Here is a 17,038-nt window from a genome sequence, read left to right as displayed (position 1 = left end):
CACACCAGGCATGTGTCTGCACTGCCTGCTGTGGCTGGGGCCTGATACACGGGGTTCAGTTTCTCTTCCTTGTGGGCCAGATACAGCTTTGGGTAGGAAGAGGCATTGAGAATCCCACCAGGGAGAAGGGATGGGGGGGGCTCAGGGCAGAATGGGAAATTGGAAGCCATTTGGCCTTTTTTTTTTTTTTTTTTTGCGGTATGCGGGCCTCTCACTGTTGTGGCCTCTCCCCGTTGCGGGGCATAGGCTCCGGATGCGCAGGCTCAGTGGCCATGGCTCACGGGCCCAGCCGCTCCGCGGCACGTGGGATCCTCCCGGACCCGGGCATGAACCTGCGTCGCCCCCTCTCAACCACCGCGGACTCTCAACCACCGCGCCACCAGGGAAGCCCCCATTTGGCCTTTTAAACCTCATTTTCCTGCTCCCTCTGCCCCTCAGACTGAAAACCAAATGCCCAGCTCTGTGGTTTGGGGAATGAAGCCTAGTTTTCCTCTAAAGGAAGCAGTACTGGTCCATTCAGGGCCCGGACCCTGGTCAAAGGGATCTGGATCCAAATCCTGGCTCCACCAAATACTGAGTCACCTTGGGTAAGTCACATCACTGCTCTGAGCCTCGGTTTCTTCCTGTGTAAAACGAGAATAACCCTGTAGTCAGCTCACAGGTTTGCTGTGAAGAATACATGTGACAGTGCACGTGGAGTACTCAGCATAGTGCTGGCACTCAGTGGGTCCTGGATGGACATTAACTCTTGTGATTGTGATTATTGATCTTTCACCTTCCCAGGCAGCTCCTGATCATTTGTCCAGTGCCACCCAGAAGGACTTGTTAACCAAGCCCTTTTCCATCTACACCCACCCCCATTCCCCCCTCAAGCCCAAGGGCTCAGTCTCGCTAATGAAGCCGAACCCTCCTCCCCCAACCGCCCATTCAGAAGTCATTAGCAGGAGCTTCACAATTAGGAACAAATGGCTTATAACGGATGGCATCCAGGGAGGGCAGCGGGGTTGGAGGGGAATGAAGCTAGTGCTTTGAGGGCCACAGCGAGCTGCTATGAAAAGAAAAACAAGTCTTGGGGCAGATGCATCTCTCATCTGCGGGATGAGACTACACCCTCATTTCTGTCTTGGAGAATTTGGGGGAGGACCAGCATCCTCTCTGTGGAGGCCAGGTGCAGGGTTGTTTACTGGTTCTTTCTCCAGGCTGGCGGATTCCAGGTCTGTGTCGGTCCCAGACTTACTCTGTGCGTTTGGGAGGGCGGGGACGTGGTGCTCAGGGAGACAAGCACGAAGGGCTGAACTTTGAGAACAGAGAAGCAGAGTCGTGCAGGTCACAGACCTGGTGAGCTGGCGTGTTAGAGGGTATCTAGTCTAGTGTTTTCCCAATTGCTGGTAATGAGCTAATGGTGGGTCATATAATATCAATTTAGAAGGTCAAAAAAATAGGAAAAAATACACACACACATATACACACACACACGAAAACATCAGAGTTACTAGGTAAGCATAAGCATTGTTTCGTGAAACTCTTGTGTGCTGCCACTCCAAATAAAAGGCATTTCTTACGGCAAGATCTCCAGCAAAAAGGTTCGTGAAACACTTATCTACTAGTTCACTTTATCGATAAGGAACCGAGATCCGAAGAGGGGCAGTGAAGCGCCCAAAGTCACACAGCGGCAGAAGCAGAGCCTGAGTCCTCCTGGGCCTGACACGGGGGCTCTGCACGGGGATGGGGAGCCAGGAGCTGGGCAGACAGGATGGAGGAACCCCCGCCGCCCCAGCAAACTCTGGTCTAATCCCGATGGTGGAAAAGAGCAGCCAAAGTAAACAAAACCCAAACTTCTTCTGTCTGCATCTAGCTAATTTTGGCAAAATTGGGATCTCAACTGTCTTGACAATTTCAACTGGGAGCTGGCTCGATTTAGGGGAAGGGGCCCTAGAAGGGTGTTTGGTGGGCCGGCCCACCCCCAAACCTGAAAAGCCCTCCCAGGAAGGCCCATCAGCTTCCCCCACCCTCCCCCCCGGAATATGACTTTTGATTCATTTATCTATAATTCAGCAAGTATTTGTGAAGTCCCACAGGGCACTCACACTGTCCTAGACACTGGGGACATGGCGTATTTGCTTTAATGGAGCTCACATTCTAATGGCATGAGACAGACCCTACAAAAAAAGCGAAGCGAGAGCTGTGAGATGGTGGCCAGCGTTACGCAGAGGACGGCTGGCTGGTTACTTAGATTGTGTGGCCAGGGAAGGCCTCTCCGAGGACGCATTTAGGATGAGGGGGCTACTCTTTCAGGGGAGGGTATTCACCGGTTGGAAGGAGCTGGGGCTCTTGGTGCAAGAGCCTGGCAGTGGGCATATAAGGTTGGAGCATTAGGAACCAAAAACGCCAGTGTGGCCAAGCTGAGTGGCCTGAGAAGAAGTCCCAGGGGTGAGCAGCAGCCACATCACTGGGACGATGGCTTTTTATTGCCTTCTACACTCAAGGAAAAACTGCTGGAGGATTTTAAGCAGGAATTGATACAATCTCTGAGAGGAGATACCTAACCCACTGCTAGTAAACAGTAGATACCTAATAAGTATTTGTTGACTTGAATTAAACGGGAAACCTCTCTCCATCTACCCCTTGAAATACAAGTCCTCTGGGACCAGAGTGTGGAGGGAAGGGGTGCAGGGAGAAGGGTCAGGGGTCAGGGGCCCCCACCAGTAAGGGTGCTGACCTGGGGAGACCCAGGTTCTCCACCAGCCAGGCTTTATCCTCCAGCAAAGAGACATAAAAATGAAATTACACAGAGAAGGGGGGCAAGGAGGATGGGGGAGAGGAGACCATAAAACCCCCGAAGTGATTCTACACCTTTTTCCCTTGGAAAAAAAAAAAAAAAAAAGCTTTTTGGAAAAGGCTGTAAATTTTTTTTACACCAACCTCGTAAAAATGACATCGGCGCATTCTCAAATTAGAACCATTAAAATGAAAACCAGCAACGCGCAGATACAGACAGGCCCACGTGGGTGGGAGACGCACTGACCGGTTTTAGGACCCCTTCACCGCCAAGAGAATGCCTCCTCTCCACGGAACAGAATTAACAAATGAACCCAACAGTGCCCCAAAGGGCAAGGCCCTCCCCAGAGGCTCCTTCCTTCCCTCCCTTCGTGCCCCCAACAGGGAGCAGCCCCAGGCCCATCCAGCCCCTCTGGGCCCAAACCGCCTCCACCGGAAAGGTCCAGCAGTGGCATCTGGGAAGGAGCTGCAAGAGTGCGGGGCAGTCGCGGGATGGTGGCGCTTCTCCTCAGAGAGACGCCTCCCAGACGCCTCCCGGTAACTGGAGTTCTCCAGAAGGGGGGTCGTCTCTTCCCAGGCCTGGGTTCAGCGCCATCCTCACGCTAGCCATTCCGCAGGGGCTGTAAGTGTGGGGTTTAGAGTGGGGACTGTGGGGGGGGGCATGCGGTTCCCTCCCCACTGACTCCCACTGGGGGCTCCTCAGAATGAAGGGGCTCCGGTAGGAGAAAACCTAGCTCACCCGCTGGGCAGAGGCCCTGGGATGCAGGCCGTCCCCGCTTCAGTCCTTCACCCCCAGAAGCGGAAACACTCACCCCCTTTCCCCAGTTCTCCCCGGTCCCCAAACTCCTACCAGTAAGGACAAGAACTCTGGTAATAAAAAGGGGGTGAGGGGGGGATAAAAGAGGGGGTGTCAGAATTCCACAGCAGAAGGGGAACCTGGGAGCACAGTGGACTTGCTCTTCCCTAGTCCCAAGGAAGCAGGGGCCTGAGCATTCCTTTCCGAGGCCCCGGGCCCTCTCCTTGACCTTTCTCTCCCCTCTTAGGGAAGCTTCCTTTTTTGTTGGACTAGGGGGCAGAAACACAAAACAGGGTGGCCTTTGGCTTAGCAACCCAGGAAGGGTAAGAGAAGGGGGGTTAGGTCCTCTCCCCTGAGGCATCCTCTCAGGACCCTGCCTGTCACCTTACTACCCGGGCCCACCTCTCACCTGCTCTCTGTTCCCAAGCTGGAGGGAGGGGTCGGTCGGTCGGTCGGTCGGTCGGTCGTTTCTAACACTACCCCACAGCGGTCCCGGGTCAGGGACCTCACCCACGGGAACTTTCTAAGTCTCGCCTCTGAGGAGTTCGGCTCCCAGCTCTCCCTGCAGGCCCCCAAGCACTTCCTGGGAAGGGGCTCATTCTACGGAAAGAAAAGGGGAGTCTGGAGGGTGTAGGACTAGAGATGAAGGAGCAGAATCTGGGGCAGGAGGGTGGGAGTCCCAAAGACTGAAGAAATGGGCCCCAGACCTCAAGACGAAACGCAACCGTTGACAGCGTGTGTGAGGTGTCTGCACTAATTCACCACCGAAGCCTCCCCTTTCCACCCCATCCCCCTAGAGGAGGGCCAGATGGGGGAGGAGAACAAAAATCTCTTCCATTCTTCTTTCCCCAGCTCCCTGACACTCCCCTCGCTCCATCTCTATGGAGGGGGGCGAGTTAAAAGCCCATGAATGTGCAGAGCCCCCAAACCATTTTGAATCTCCTCACAGGATGTGAACAGGGTGGGATTTGGCCCCAGTTGCCAAGGCAACTGCGCTGGGAGTTCCCAGACGCTAGGCAACCCTCCTGTGACCCCCGCTGACCTGTCACCCCTCGCAACCAGAAGACAATAGGAGCGCAGGCTCCGGAGGCCCAGGACGCCTTTCAGCTCAGCCGCAGAGCCAGCAGCCCTGCCCGCCCCCACTGTCTGGCCCAGTCCTCCTGGCCCCAAGTCCAGCGAGCATCCAGCCTGGTCCCCAAAACCTCCCCAGGCCCTCCACCTCACCTCCCCAGAGCTGGCACACACTTCTCCCAGCCCTGGCTGCCCCCCCATCAGGGATATCTGTGGAGTCTCTGGGGAAAGCCCTACACACTGGGAACATTTTCATACAGGTGAAATTAGATTAGGAGAAAATGCAGGGGCGACCTTCAAAGAAAAAAGCCATCCTAGAGGGGAAATATGAGGCCGGGGGGCCACTGAGGAAGGAGACTTAGACTTGGTGAAGGAAGGGAGGGGGTTGACGGGCAGCTGGCACGCCTGTTCGGTTCAAGGCATTCTCTGACAGCAGCTGGGGATCACCAACTCCAGCGGGCCAGCAGGGTGCCAGGTGCAAAATAAGGTGAGATGCATGTTTGCTGAGTGAATGCACGCTCCAGGGCCCACAGCACTCTCCTCTCCACGCTTCCTTCTCAGGGGTGAGTCTCCAGGAGACTGGAGACCAGATGAAAGCCCCAAGGACAGAGTGGAGGCGGTGTGGCTCTGTCACTCACCAAAAAGAGGGCTGGGGGGAGGGAGCGGGAAGCTGGGGCCTTGACTGCTGAAATGGGGCAGCCAGAGGGGGACCCTCTCTCCAGTCAGACAGATCCTGGCAGCTGAGCCCTGTCCCCCCTACCCTGCCTCTGTTTAAACAAGCTCCCGGCCTGCTGTTGCATGGAAACAGGCGCCTGCCCTTGTTCCAAAGTGACGTGGCTGCCCTCTTCAGCACTGTTTGTTTCAGCCTAAAGTCCTGTCACCAGCCTGACTTCTGACTCGCCCTGTTTATCTCTCTCTCCTTTGTCAACTCATTACTCCCAAAGGCCAAGACTGCATTTCCAGGGCTTGTTTGTCCAGAGCAGAGGGGCAGGGACCAACAGACCCACCGACAGACAGACAAAGAGGAGCCACGGAGGCACGGGGAGGAGGGACCAGGGCACTGCCCACAGACCCACTCACACCCTCTGCCTCCGGAGTGGCCACTTAGAGACGGCAGCCATTGCTGCTTTTGTTGGTTTGTTTTAAGAGAGCTTTTAGACTGGGAGTGGAGTGCTCTCATTCACTCACCAGCAGTAGTTAATTTAGCACCTACTAGGCGCCAGGCCTTGCTGCCTCCATTTCCCTCAGGGGACTGTGAGTGTGGTGGGAGCTGAGCCCTGCACTAGGAACCGGGAGACCTGAGATCTAGCCTTTCCCGTGTCACCTGGACAAGTCAGTGCTACCTCTGCTGCCCCCTCGTTGTGATATGGGAATTATAACACCCATCTCCCCAGGATGGTGAAGCAATTAAAGACCCAAAGCACCAAACAGAGGCAGGGTGTTTGTTTGTCCTCGAAGGACTTCCTGGTGGGGGTCGAGGAGGAGGGGGCACTCGCTGGGCCACGGCCCTGTTTTCTATGTTCACTCTACCCCACAAACAGTCAGAGACACTTGTTGGGGGGACCAGAAAGTGTTACCCTCAAGCTCCCCCCAAAGCCTCGCTCATATATTGGAGGGAGAAGGACAGCCCACAGACTGTTTCTTTTTAATTGAAAATTTTGTAATTTTAATTTTGCAGGGTTCTTTTCATAGTCTGGAGCCAAGAAAACCTTTTTTAAGTCTCAAATATTTTCCTTGGCCCCAGGCACTACGCCCATAGTGAGCCCAAATGGATAAAACAGCCCTCCCTCCGCCCGCCTCCAAATCTCCACCCCAGTTTATTTGTGAAACAGATATAGGATTTTCCAGGACTTTGGGATATTCACCAAAACAAACAGGGATAACTGGAACGTGGAATATAGATGGTAAAACATGGCCTGAGCGCAACGCAGAACAGAGAAACCTGATCGGTACAGACAGTTCTGTCTCTCTCCACCCCACACCTCTCCCCACTTATCCTGATATCTGTGTTCAGTCTTCTCTTTATATAATTTTTTTAAAGAAGCTTTCCAGTTTCAGTATTCCTCCCAGCCCTCCCTCGACATTCAAAATTTTTCATAGCTCTGTCTGCACAGAGGTGCAGGAGGGGAAGAGTTTTCACCCATACAAAATGGGTGGCCTTGGAGATTTCTGGTGGGGTGTGTTCTGTTATTATTTTGATGAAGGGCAGGGTTCTGCCCTTTGACCTTCTGTCCCCCGTAGGTGGTACAGATTCTGTGGGTCTCTTCCCCAAAGAATCTGCTTAGGAGGGCTTGGGAGATACCAGCAAACTCCCAGGGACCATCTCCCTGGAGAAAGGAGACGGGCCCTTTACTGCTCAAGTTTCCACTGTTTGCAAGAGGAAGGAATTTTTTAAAGTCCTCAATTCTGTTCACATCTGTACTGACCAGGGATTTTTACACCCAAACTGCATCTGATCCTAACAACGCGTGTACTTTAGGTGCCAAGAGGTAAGGGAAGCCCAGGACTGGCCAAGGTTGACTGCTGGGAAGGGGCAGGCTGGGACTTAACCTGGGTTTGTTCAGTTCCTGCATCAGTGCTGGCTGACCAGCTCAGTGCAGAGCGTGGGGCTGGGCTTCTGACGGTGCTGCTTCCAGTCTGACCTCTAGCTTCAAGAAGTGTGGTGGCAAAGGGCCCCTTAGGGGCTATGGAGTCGGGGGAGGAGCCCCAGGGCAAACCTGGGAGAGAGCATGAGGGCGATGTGGGTACACACATCTGTGTGCACGAGGCAGGGGTGGGGTATGGGCAGGGAAGAACATGCAGTACCCGAATTTTCCACATTCCCAGCAGAGCCCCCAAGGGGCTATGCCACAAGCAGTGATTTGAGGAGCAAAGTCAAATAAGAGAAGGAGCATCCCAAGGCCGGGGCTGGCTGGGCCGGTTCTCCTGAACTTGTCAAGCACGATTCTCCCTTTTTCCCCGGGTGGGGCCGGGACCTGGGGCCCCTGCTCTGTCATAACCCAGCTAGGCTTCCCCACCCCGTAAAGCCTCTCTCGATCCTCAGAGGCTGGTCTTGGACTCCTGAACTCTGCAGTTTAGGGTGGGAATGATGAAGGGGAAGAGGGCGGGGGACACAGACAGGGCTTCCAGTCTGAGCACTAAAAATGGAGGCCTGCCTCTGTCTACTGCTCTTGACCTTTTCCCAGCTGCCTTGACCCTTGGTGCCTGGAAGTTTAATCTCACAGCTAGCTTGCATCAGGGGCTCAGGCAGTGGTGGAGGTGGGGAACATTTTATAATACAAATAAAATGAAGATATACCACTGTGTGCACAGCCCCCCTCCCCCAAAGAGCACACACTTAGAGCAGGGTCTCCCTCCCCCAACCCTGTTTGTTAACTTAGCAGGAGTGCGGGAGGAGAGCCCAGGCGCCCACCCACCCAAGACGCACACCCTCAAGCCTGCTGCCCAGGCGTCTGTCTGCCCTTGTGGATATTTCTGAGGCTGTTCTAAGGTTCATGATCTCAGGGAGCCCAGCACCACTTCTCTTTCTGGGAGGGCTGCTCTCCCCCTGCCTTAGTGACCACTCGAATGGGAGCGCACAGAGGGGGTCCCTGCAGGCTGGACCTTCTCAAGAATGTTCAAGTGAGGCTGCGTGGCAGGGAGCGGTGGCCCCCAGGTGGCCAGGGCGTGGCGGGAAGAGGCCTGGCGCCCCTCTCCCCTCTCCTGGGTTGCTGGGGAGAGGCGCCAGCTCCTACCTGTTGCTGCTGGAAGTGGAGCAGCTCCGCAGGGCTCATCTCGCCGTTGCTGTCTGCGCCCGCGGCCGCATCCCTGCCTGCGCTGCCTCCGGCGGGGCCCGCAGTCCCGGCCCCGCCGCCGCCGCTGCAGCCGCCATCGGCCTGCCCGGAGAGGCTACCCACGCCGTTCTGACCAGACGGAGCCGACCTGATTGTCTCCGAGGCGGATTCCACCATCATGTCGCTCTAGCGGGACCTGGAGGGGGAGGAGAGACACGGGGGAGGGGCTGAGGCTGGACAGGCAGGGCGGGTTCCACCCGGGGAAGCGGGAGATGCCCCTCAACACCCCATCCCCAAATGACACAACCCCCACCAAGTCCTGGGGCGGCTTCTCCCTCTCAGCTTCCTGGAGGCTGATCCTGGGACCCCTGTTGTGGTGCAGACCCTCCCTCCTAAGGTCACCCTCCGCCCCAGGCAAGGGCAGCTCCAGACTGAAGTGGAGGCCGCCCCGTTGCCCCCCCTCCCCCACATTTCCTCAAGGAGGCGCTACCCCCCCAACCCCCCCACACACCCAAACCGGTTCAGGTCTCTCCCTCCACCAGGTTAGTGTGTAGGGCAGAGCGAGGAGGGGCGGGGGTCCTGCAAGGACTTGAAAGCAGGTGAGCTAGTCCCGGGAACCACCATATTGCCCCCCGCAGACCCGCCCCCGCCCACACGCACCTGTAATGGCCTTTGTGTTTGTTCCCCCCCTAGATGGGGAGTTCCCCAAGGGCAGGTCTCCTTCTCGAACACCCCACCCCCCACCCCCCGACACACACACACAGCAAAAGCCGCTGCCATTTTCCCAGCAACTATTGGGTGCCAGACCCTCCGCTGGGCCTGGAGCTGTGCAGGGAAGGCAGCTAGTGGTCCGACTTCTCTGACCTTCCATTCTAAGGCCCTCAGCCCAGCACCTGGCCCAAAACAGACACTCAATATTTACTGTCTCTACAGGCAGCAAGATCCCTTCTCACAAGAACTGTGGGAGAATAGTTTTTGGGGTTTTTTTAAAAAAATTATTTATTTATTTTTGGCTGCGTTGTGTCTTCGTTGCTGCACAAGGGCATTCTCTAGTTGTGGAGAGCGGGGGCTACTCTTGGTTGCGGTGCGCGGGCTTCTCACTGCAGTGGCTTCTCTTGCTGTGGAGCACGGGCCCTAGGCGTGCAGGCTTCAGTAGTTGTGGCTCGCGGGCTCTAGAGCACAGGCTCAGTAGTTGTGGTGCACGGGCTTAGCTGCTCCACGGCGTGTGGGATCTTCCTGGTCCAGGGCTCAAACCTGTGTCCCCTGCATTGGCAGGTGGATTCTTAACCACTGTGCCACCAGGGAAGTCCCGAGAGATAGTTATCATCATCTTGATTTTACAGATGGGAAACTGAGGGTCCAGAGAGTCAGAGGATTTACCCAAGGCAGAGTCAAGGCCTGAATCCTGTATCTTCCCCCATCTCCCACAACTGCCTCTCAGGAGTGGCTGAAACATGCTCAGAAAGAGAGAGGGTATGACTGGGATGGTTATGGTTAGCGAGGAGGAGGCCTGGGTTTCCTTCTACAACTCACGGAGGCTGTACTATCTCAGGGGCTCGTACACAGACTATGAAGCGGATGGGGGACTTAAATATGCAGAGCTGTTCTCAAAGTCTGGGGTCTCCAGCTATCCCCAGATTCACAGCCCCTTGAGAGGAACAAAAATTTCAGCCAAACACAGGACACAGTTGGTATTCCCCACTGACCTTTGACATGAGTCTTAAACTCCCTAAACCTGTTTCTTTGTTTGTGTAAGTAATTACTCCAAGCCTCTCAGATCCTGTGAGGAGTAAATAAAATAGCACATACAAACCACCTAGCAGAGTACGCGCCAATAATGATGAGTCCCTTCTTCACCTGCCCTATTTGTAAGGGTGAATACCCTGGTCTCAGAGAGGTCAAAGACTTGGCCCAGATCACACAGCAATCGGGCTGGAAGCCAGCCAGCGTTCTTTCCCCCCTTCTTGATTACCTTTTGGCCTTGGCAGACCCCACGACCACACAGTGTCCCTGACCCAATAAATAGGTGCAGGAGGGCCTTAATAGAGAAACTGCTGGAAGGATTATTTCCCGAGTTCCTTCTCCGAGGTGGCAGCTCCCCAGTTCTCTTTCACTCTGGAAGAACTCTTTTCTCCTCACTCTACTGGGCCACTTGCTGTTTTTTGTCCCTGCTCTCAGCAGAGTGGGGAAGACAGTGAGGGTATCTAGGTGTGCATGGGGGGCTTGGGGGGACAGAACACTGTGAAAGGCCCATGGGGAGGCCGCTAGTTCACGTGTGTGCCATATCACCCTGCTCTTGTGACTCTAGGTGTCTGTCCCAGTGGACCTGTGTGGCCTCCTGGGTGACCCTGTGCTGCTGGAGTGTCCCGCGTTTGTGCATTTCTCTGTGTGTTCCCAAGGGCTTGTTGCTCCCCTACCCCCCAGCTTCTGCTCCCAATCCTGGGTTCTGCGAGGAGCTGGGCTAGGGGCAAGAGCAAGGTTGGGGGCAACAACGGTTCAGAAGAGATTGAGCACTTGGTCTCGGCCTTAATGGCCATGTCAGCCCCAGGGCCAGTAGCTACCAAATGATGGATGGGGTGGGCACCGTCCTCCACCCGCCAGAGCACAGGGCTCCAGCCCCTCCCCACAACCGCCCACCTGGATCCCTCACTCAGGCCTGGGCCCCAGCTACACGAGGGGTATGGGGAGACAGCAGGGGCCGCTCTGCTCTCCCTCTGCCTGACCCTGGCCCTGCTGGGGGGTGGAGAGCAGCTGCCTGCCCCGATTCCAAGTCAAGCTTCCCTGAGATCTGAAAACTCCTGGGCCCCAGGGGACAAAGACCAGAGCCTCAGGGGTGTGTGTGCACAGGAGAAAGGAGAGAGAATCCAGCAGTTTCTTCTTCGGGTACGGGAGAGTGCCCCCCTTCCAACATTCACACACACCATAAAGTTGCTCAGACAGCAAGTTTGGAAAAGGGAGAAAAAAAGGAAGGAGGATGCAAACAGAGGTGCCCTTTTCTTTTCTTTTTATTGGTGGGGGGGGGGGACAGAGCGACACCCAGTGAACAACATAATTGCTGCAATGTGGCGTGTAATAACAGCTATTCAAGGGCCGATCATTCATATTAAACAGGGTGAAGCAAGCCTCTCATTTGCATGCTTGAGATTATATGCATTTGAAAAGTCATTTCCGCAGGGTGTACGAATGGCGTTAATTCCCACGTGGTGCGCTGCTCTGCCCCCTCCCGGGGCCTTCACCTCCTTCCAGGCTCGCGCCTGCCTGTCCACCAATACCCATCCAAACCTGCAGGTGGGTGTTCCCAGGACTCTCCTTACCTCTGCCCGGAGACACCTGTCCTCCTGAGGAGGAGCACGGCGGCAGCCTCAAGCCTCCTGCCTGTCTCTCTGCAGGTGTCGCAACAGCACTGGGGTGCTCCCTGCACTGTGGGTGAGCAGGCTCTGGGTGCCTGGCGCCCGGCCATGTAGGGATGGGGTGGGGTGGAGTGGGGTACTAGAGGCAGGCCTTGATATCCATGCCCTGCACCCACAACAAGGGTGTGTGGGCTGGGGGGGGAAAGGCAGCGTCCATGGGAGCCTGGACTCTGGCTAGAGTCCAGGCAGGGGACTGGGTGTCAGGGGGCCTGAGCTCAGTCACAACCAGCTGTGACTTCTTTGCCTTCCTCCTTCTCTGGGCCTCCATTTCCCCATCTCTACATGGAGAGGTGATCTTGAAGGTCTCTTCTGACTTGGAAGCTCCAGGAGGAAAACTCCCTAGTCAGTATGTACACAAGAAGCCACTGTGTTCTAGCGGCTGGTGAGAGCCACCGAGGTTCCTCTTGAATCACAGCTGTCCCTTTCCCAAAGGGAAATGTAGGCCTCGAACCTCCCAATGGGGACCTGCTCTGGTACTGAGGGGGACCCTCCAAGAGCCCCTCCTCCATTCACTCCCACCCTTCCGCCTCTCTCCACACACTCCTATCCTGCCAATCCGTGCTCCCCCCGCAGGCACCCATTTCCTCAGCAAAGAGCTGCTGACTCCCTGCAGAAGTGGAGAGGCACTCTGGGAATGAGACCATCTGGTTTCAAGGGCCAGCTGTGTGACCTTGGGCAAGTCATTGGGCTCATACCAACAAGGAGAGGAAATTAGAAAGTCTTTCTAGGATTTGCTAAAATTGAGGCCCACCCCAGCCTTCCCTGCACCCTCTCCTATGCTGCACTGGGGGCAGAGGCCGAGTCATTTCCTGTGCTCTAGGATTTTTGTCTGGGGCGCTGGTCCTGTCCTTAGGTAGGTCCTGGTCTTCCGTCTCTCGGGGTTCCCTTGGGGAGCCAGGGACCTCAGAGCCTTTGGCCAGTACCCCGATGCTCCCGAAGACGACGCCGTCGAAAGGAAGGAAGGAAGGAAGGGAGGGAGGGAGGGAGGGAGGGAGGGAGGGAGAGGTTGAGAAGAAAGGAAGGAAGCAAGCAAGCAGGGTCAAAGCCACAGCCGCCTCTTCCGCTCCGGGGGAGTCTGCGGGCCGCCGTGGGGTATGTGTGTGTGTGTGGGGTCCCACTTCCCGAGGCTCCTGGCCCTTCGAAGAACGCGGGCTCGCAATGACGGCCGCCTCGGAACGAGCCCGGGGCCGCCTCTGTCCCCTCCCTGGCCGGAAGTGACGAGTTCCACCTACCTTGGGGCCAAAGGGAGGACCCAAGGGCTAGGGTGCTTTCGGGGGAGGGGAAAAGGGACGGGGAGCCCCACACGCGTAGAAACTTTTTGTGCCTTTTCCGCGGGCCCATATGGTGTACGGAGTATTAATTACCGTAGCTTTTTAATTAACAATCGCTTAATCTGAGCCGTAACATTTGCCACGACACCCTACGCCTCGTTGCGAACCCGCGCCGCCCGCCCTGCCAACTCATCAATTAATTTTTATTGACGTTTTCTTCCCCAAACAGGCACAATACCAGGGTTTTCCAATTAACACCTCCGCGATCTCTAATTAGTGCAATTAACAGACTGATGGATGCCCGGAGTTTACCCGCGAGGGAGGGAGGGAGGGAGGGAAGGAGGGAAGGGGCGGGGCAGTCCCCGGCGCGCTCTCTCTCCCGGCGCGCCTCCCGCAGGGCACACACGTGCATGCGCTCAGCCTGAGAGGGGGCGCACCCACAGCTCCTAGAGGAGCAAGGCAGGTGGGGGCGTGACCACAGGTAACCTGTACCCAGAGCAATGGTGGTGATTTGAGTTGAAATAGCAGACACAGTTTCCAGACCTTTCGGAAACCTAGACACCTAGTTGGAGACACAGCTGAAAGCCTGAGACTAGAAGTTGGGAAACTGGCTTCTAGCCCCAGCTCTATCACCAACTTGCTGTGTGACTTGGGCCAAGTTAGTTCTCCCCTTTTCTTCTCTGTATGATGGGGGAAACTAGACTAGATGTAGCTACCTATTTATAATGCATACCCCTTTCAACTTCCAAGAAAGACTGGGAAGCAGACTGCAATAAAAAACAGATAGGGCTTCCCTGGTGGCGCAGTGGTTGAGAGTCCGCCTGCCGATGCAGGGGATACGGGTTCGTGCCCCGGTCCGGGAAGATCCCACGGGCAGTGGAGTGGCTGGGCCCGTGAGCCATGGCCGCTGAGCCTGTGCTTCCGGAGCCTGTGCTCCGCAACGGGAGAGGCCACAACAGTGAGAGGCCTGTGTACCGCGTGCGCGTGCGTATAGTATCATGGAGTAGTAGGAAGGGAGAATAAATAGGCCAAGATCTTAAGCCAGAGGATCTCACACTTGAGTGCATCAGAATCACCTTGGAGGGCTTGTTGAAATACAGATTCCTGGGCCCCAGGCCTGGAGCTTCTGATTTTAGGTCTGGAATGAGCCTGAGAATTCATTTCTAAAAAGTTCCCAGGTGATGCTGATGCTGTCTGTCCAATAACAGGGCTTCAACGATGAGCACTGGCTTTCAGTTATGAGCTTCCTGGTGGCCAAAACGAGATGATCTACCTCCAAGACCATTCATTCATTCAACATGGATTTAGTGCCCAATTAAGCCAAGCACTGAAGACCTATCTGCAGGAAACTGAAATTTGGTCCTGGCCCCCTACAGGCTTACAAAACACAAACAAGCTGGTACAGGTGTCCTGGCTGCTTTGAGGGCAACTGGTAATAATGGAGGTCCTATTCCCCCTCCCTTTTTTTCTGGGTAAACCTGGCATTTGCCTTTTCGAAAGTTTAGCCACTAGTGGAGTTACGGTCATGAACAAAGTCATTCTTCTCTCTCCTCTGATGCTGGCCAGGAGAATACTTCACCGGCAATGACCCTTCATCCATTCATTGGTTCAACAAATATTTAATCACTTACCCATGTGCCAGGCTGTGTGTGTGCAGACCTGAACAGAACAGGGCACAGGCCCTGCTCTCCTGGAGCTAATGTTCCCAGGAGGTGAGGCAGATAATAAATAAGGACACAAATAGATAAGCTCAAATAAAATAAATTCTATCAAATATGAGTGCAGGGAATAAACAGGGGGATCTAATTTACACGGGGGCAAGGGCAGGGAAGGCCTCGTTTTAAAATGGCATCCAGGACTTCCCTGGTGGCGCAGTGGTTGAGAGTCCGCCTGCCGATGCAGGGGACACGGGTTCGTGCCCCGGTCCGGGAAGATCCCACATGCCGCGGCTTAGGCCCACGAGCCATGGCCGCTGAGTCTGCGCGTCCGGAGCCTGTGCCCCGCAACGGGAGAGGCCACAACAGTGAGAGGCCCGCGTACCAAAAATAAAAAGAAATAAAAATAGAAATAAAAAAATAAAATGGCATCCATACTTAGAAAAGAATGAGCAGGTATGGGTCAGGTAAAGTGTACACTGAATGCAGGGGAACAGCATATGCAAAGGCCCTTATTTTACAAGAGAAGTCACTGGTTTCAGACTTTCTTCGGAGCAAAAAGTCTTTGAAGTGGACACATTTCTAGATTATATAAAAAGACACATAAGTGGGTACCACATAGAACAGGGAGCATGAGGATGCCGTCTATTTCCTTCTTTCTCTTTCTTTTCCTTTCTTTCTAGCTGTCCAGCTATCAGTTCTTACTTGTGTCAAGGGACGTAAAGCAGAGGGCTTTTCAGAGCAATGAGCACCGGCATTTCAAGTAACTTGGGATACTTCCCAGTTTGTCATCCCAAGACCCAGGGATCCCCTTCCCCATTCAGCTCAGGCCCCAAGGCCCACTGGCTTCAGGCCACCAGGTGAGGGAGGGCTCAGGCAGGAGCCACTCTGGGCCTCAGCCTTTCTTATCAGCCCCTCATGTGGCATCCTGCCTGCTGACCCTGCTCTGATCTCTTACTACTTCTGTAATTAGAACATGAGCAGTGAGGTCACCATTCTGAGCCTTGGTTTTTCCTTGTTTACCATACGAAGCTAATACCAATAACCCTGCCATTCAGGGTTGCTGTGGTATCAAATAAAATACACTGCCAGAGAAGGTGTTCAGAGAAGGGTATTTACTACAGTTATGGGGACCCAGCAAGTCCAGATCCCATCCCCTCATCCTAGCCTTATGGTTTGGCACTTGAGGAAAGTGAGACAGAATCCAAGGGTTAGAATGTCTCTGTAGCTCCAAAATGGGTCCCCCCCCCCACCAGAGCAGGGTGATGTGAGTCACATGACTACTTGGTTCTCTGATCAGCCCTGCAGTGTCTCTCCTTAAGCAGATGGGGCTGTCAGAGTTCCAGAAAAAGCTCAAACCCTCTCCAGGCCAATGCCCTCCCTGTACTCAGGGACTCTCCCTCATGTGGGTCAGAGGCTGGCACCCTTGGTTTTCTCCCTAAGACTCCCACTTCAGCCTGAGACTCTCCCTAAATGACACACTAGGAGCTATCTGGTCCAACTTTAGGGACCATTCAAAGCCTCTTCTTAGCACAAAACTTCCAAGCCCAAGAAGCTAGTGCACGTGGCAGGGTGAGGACACACCTCTAAAAGGCTGCAGCAACCTCTGATTTGGAAGGGGAGCCACCATCCTGGGCTGTCTGTTCCAGATTCTCCCCCAAGTTTATTTATTTTAAAAATTAATTAATTTTTGGCTGCGTTGGATCTTTGTTGCAGTGTGTGGGCTTCTCATGGCAGTGGCTTCTCTTGCTGCGGAGCAAGGGCTCTAGGTGCGTGGGCTTCAGCAGTTGTGGTTTGCAGGCTCTAGAGCACAGGCTCAGTAGTTGTGGCACACAGGCTTAGTTGCTCTGTGGCATGTGGGATCTTCCTGGACCAGGGATCAAACCCGTGTCCCCTGCACTGGCAGGCGGATTCTTAGCCACTGTGCCACCAGGGAAGTCCTCTCCCCCAAATTTAAATAACTTTATTTTCTAATCATAAAAGTAAGACATCCTGATAGAAAAGTATGAACGAAAAGTAGGTAGACTTATAAGTACCTGTAAGTCTACCAGCCAGAGATCCTTTTGGGATCCACCCCTTCCAGTCTCATCCATTTTTGCTCTCTTTGGGCATATAAACATTTAAAATGTGAGCTTGGGTTCATAATCTGTACATGGTTTGAATTTTTCTATTTTCCCACTCACCACTTATGGTCATAACCATTTCCACATGACATCAAATATTTTAATTAACAGTTTTTAGTGGTCACAGAGTTGTGTGACTGGGCTGTGTGTTCCAGAATTTA

At 54.5% G+C, this 17,038-nt stretch overlaps 1 protein-coding gene across 3 annotated transcripts in view; it reads right to left on the bottom strand.

Annotated features, from left to right (window-relative positions):
- The window catches only part of FOXP4 (forkhead box P4), a 51,818-nt gene that overhangs the window by 23,990 nt on the left and 10,790 nt on the right, over nt 1–17,038 (bottom strand). For 2 of the 3 annotated variants that reach the window (XM_059075657.2, XM_059075658.2), the window contains exon 2: nt 8,380–8,614. In XM_059075657.2, the coding sequence (XP_058931640.1) occupies nt 8,380–8,598 (219 nt within the window). In that variant the 5' untranslated portion in view covers nt 8,599–8,614. Of the gene's footprint in view, nt 1–3,983; nt 4,044–8,379; nt 8,615–17,038 lie in introns of those variants that run through there. The other variant, XM_067006185.1, reaches the window with a different exon arrangement.

This window comes from Kogia breviceps, chromosome 10 (assembly GCF_026419965.1).
Source record: "Kogia breviceps isolate mKogBre1 chromosome 10, mKogBre1 haplotype 1, whole genome shotgun sequence".
Lineage (NCBI taxonomy): Eukaryota > Metazoa > Chordata > Mammalia > Artiodactyla > Physeteridae > Kogia > Kogia breviceps.
This window is presented reverse-complemented; position numbering and strand designations above follow the sequence as displayed.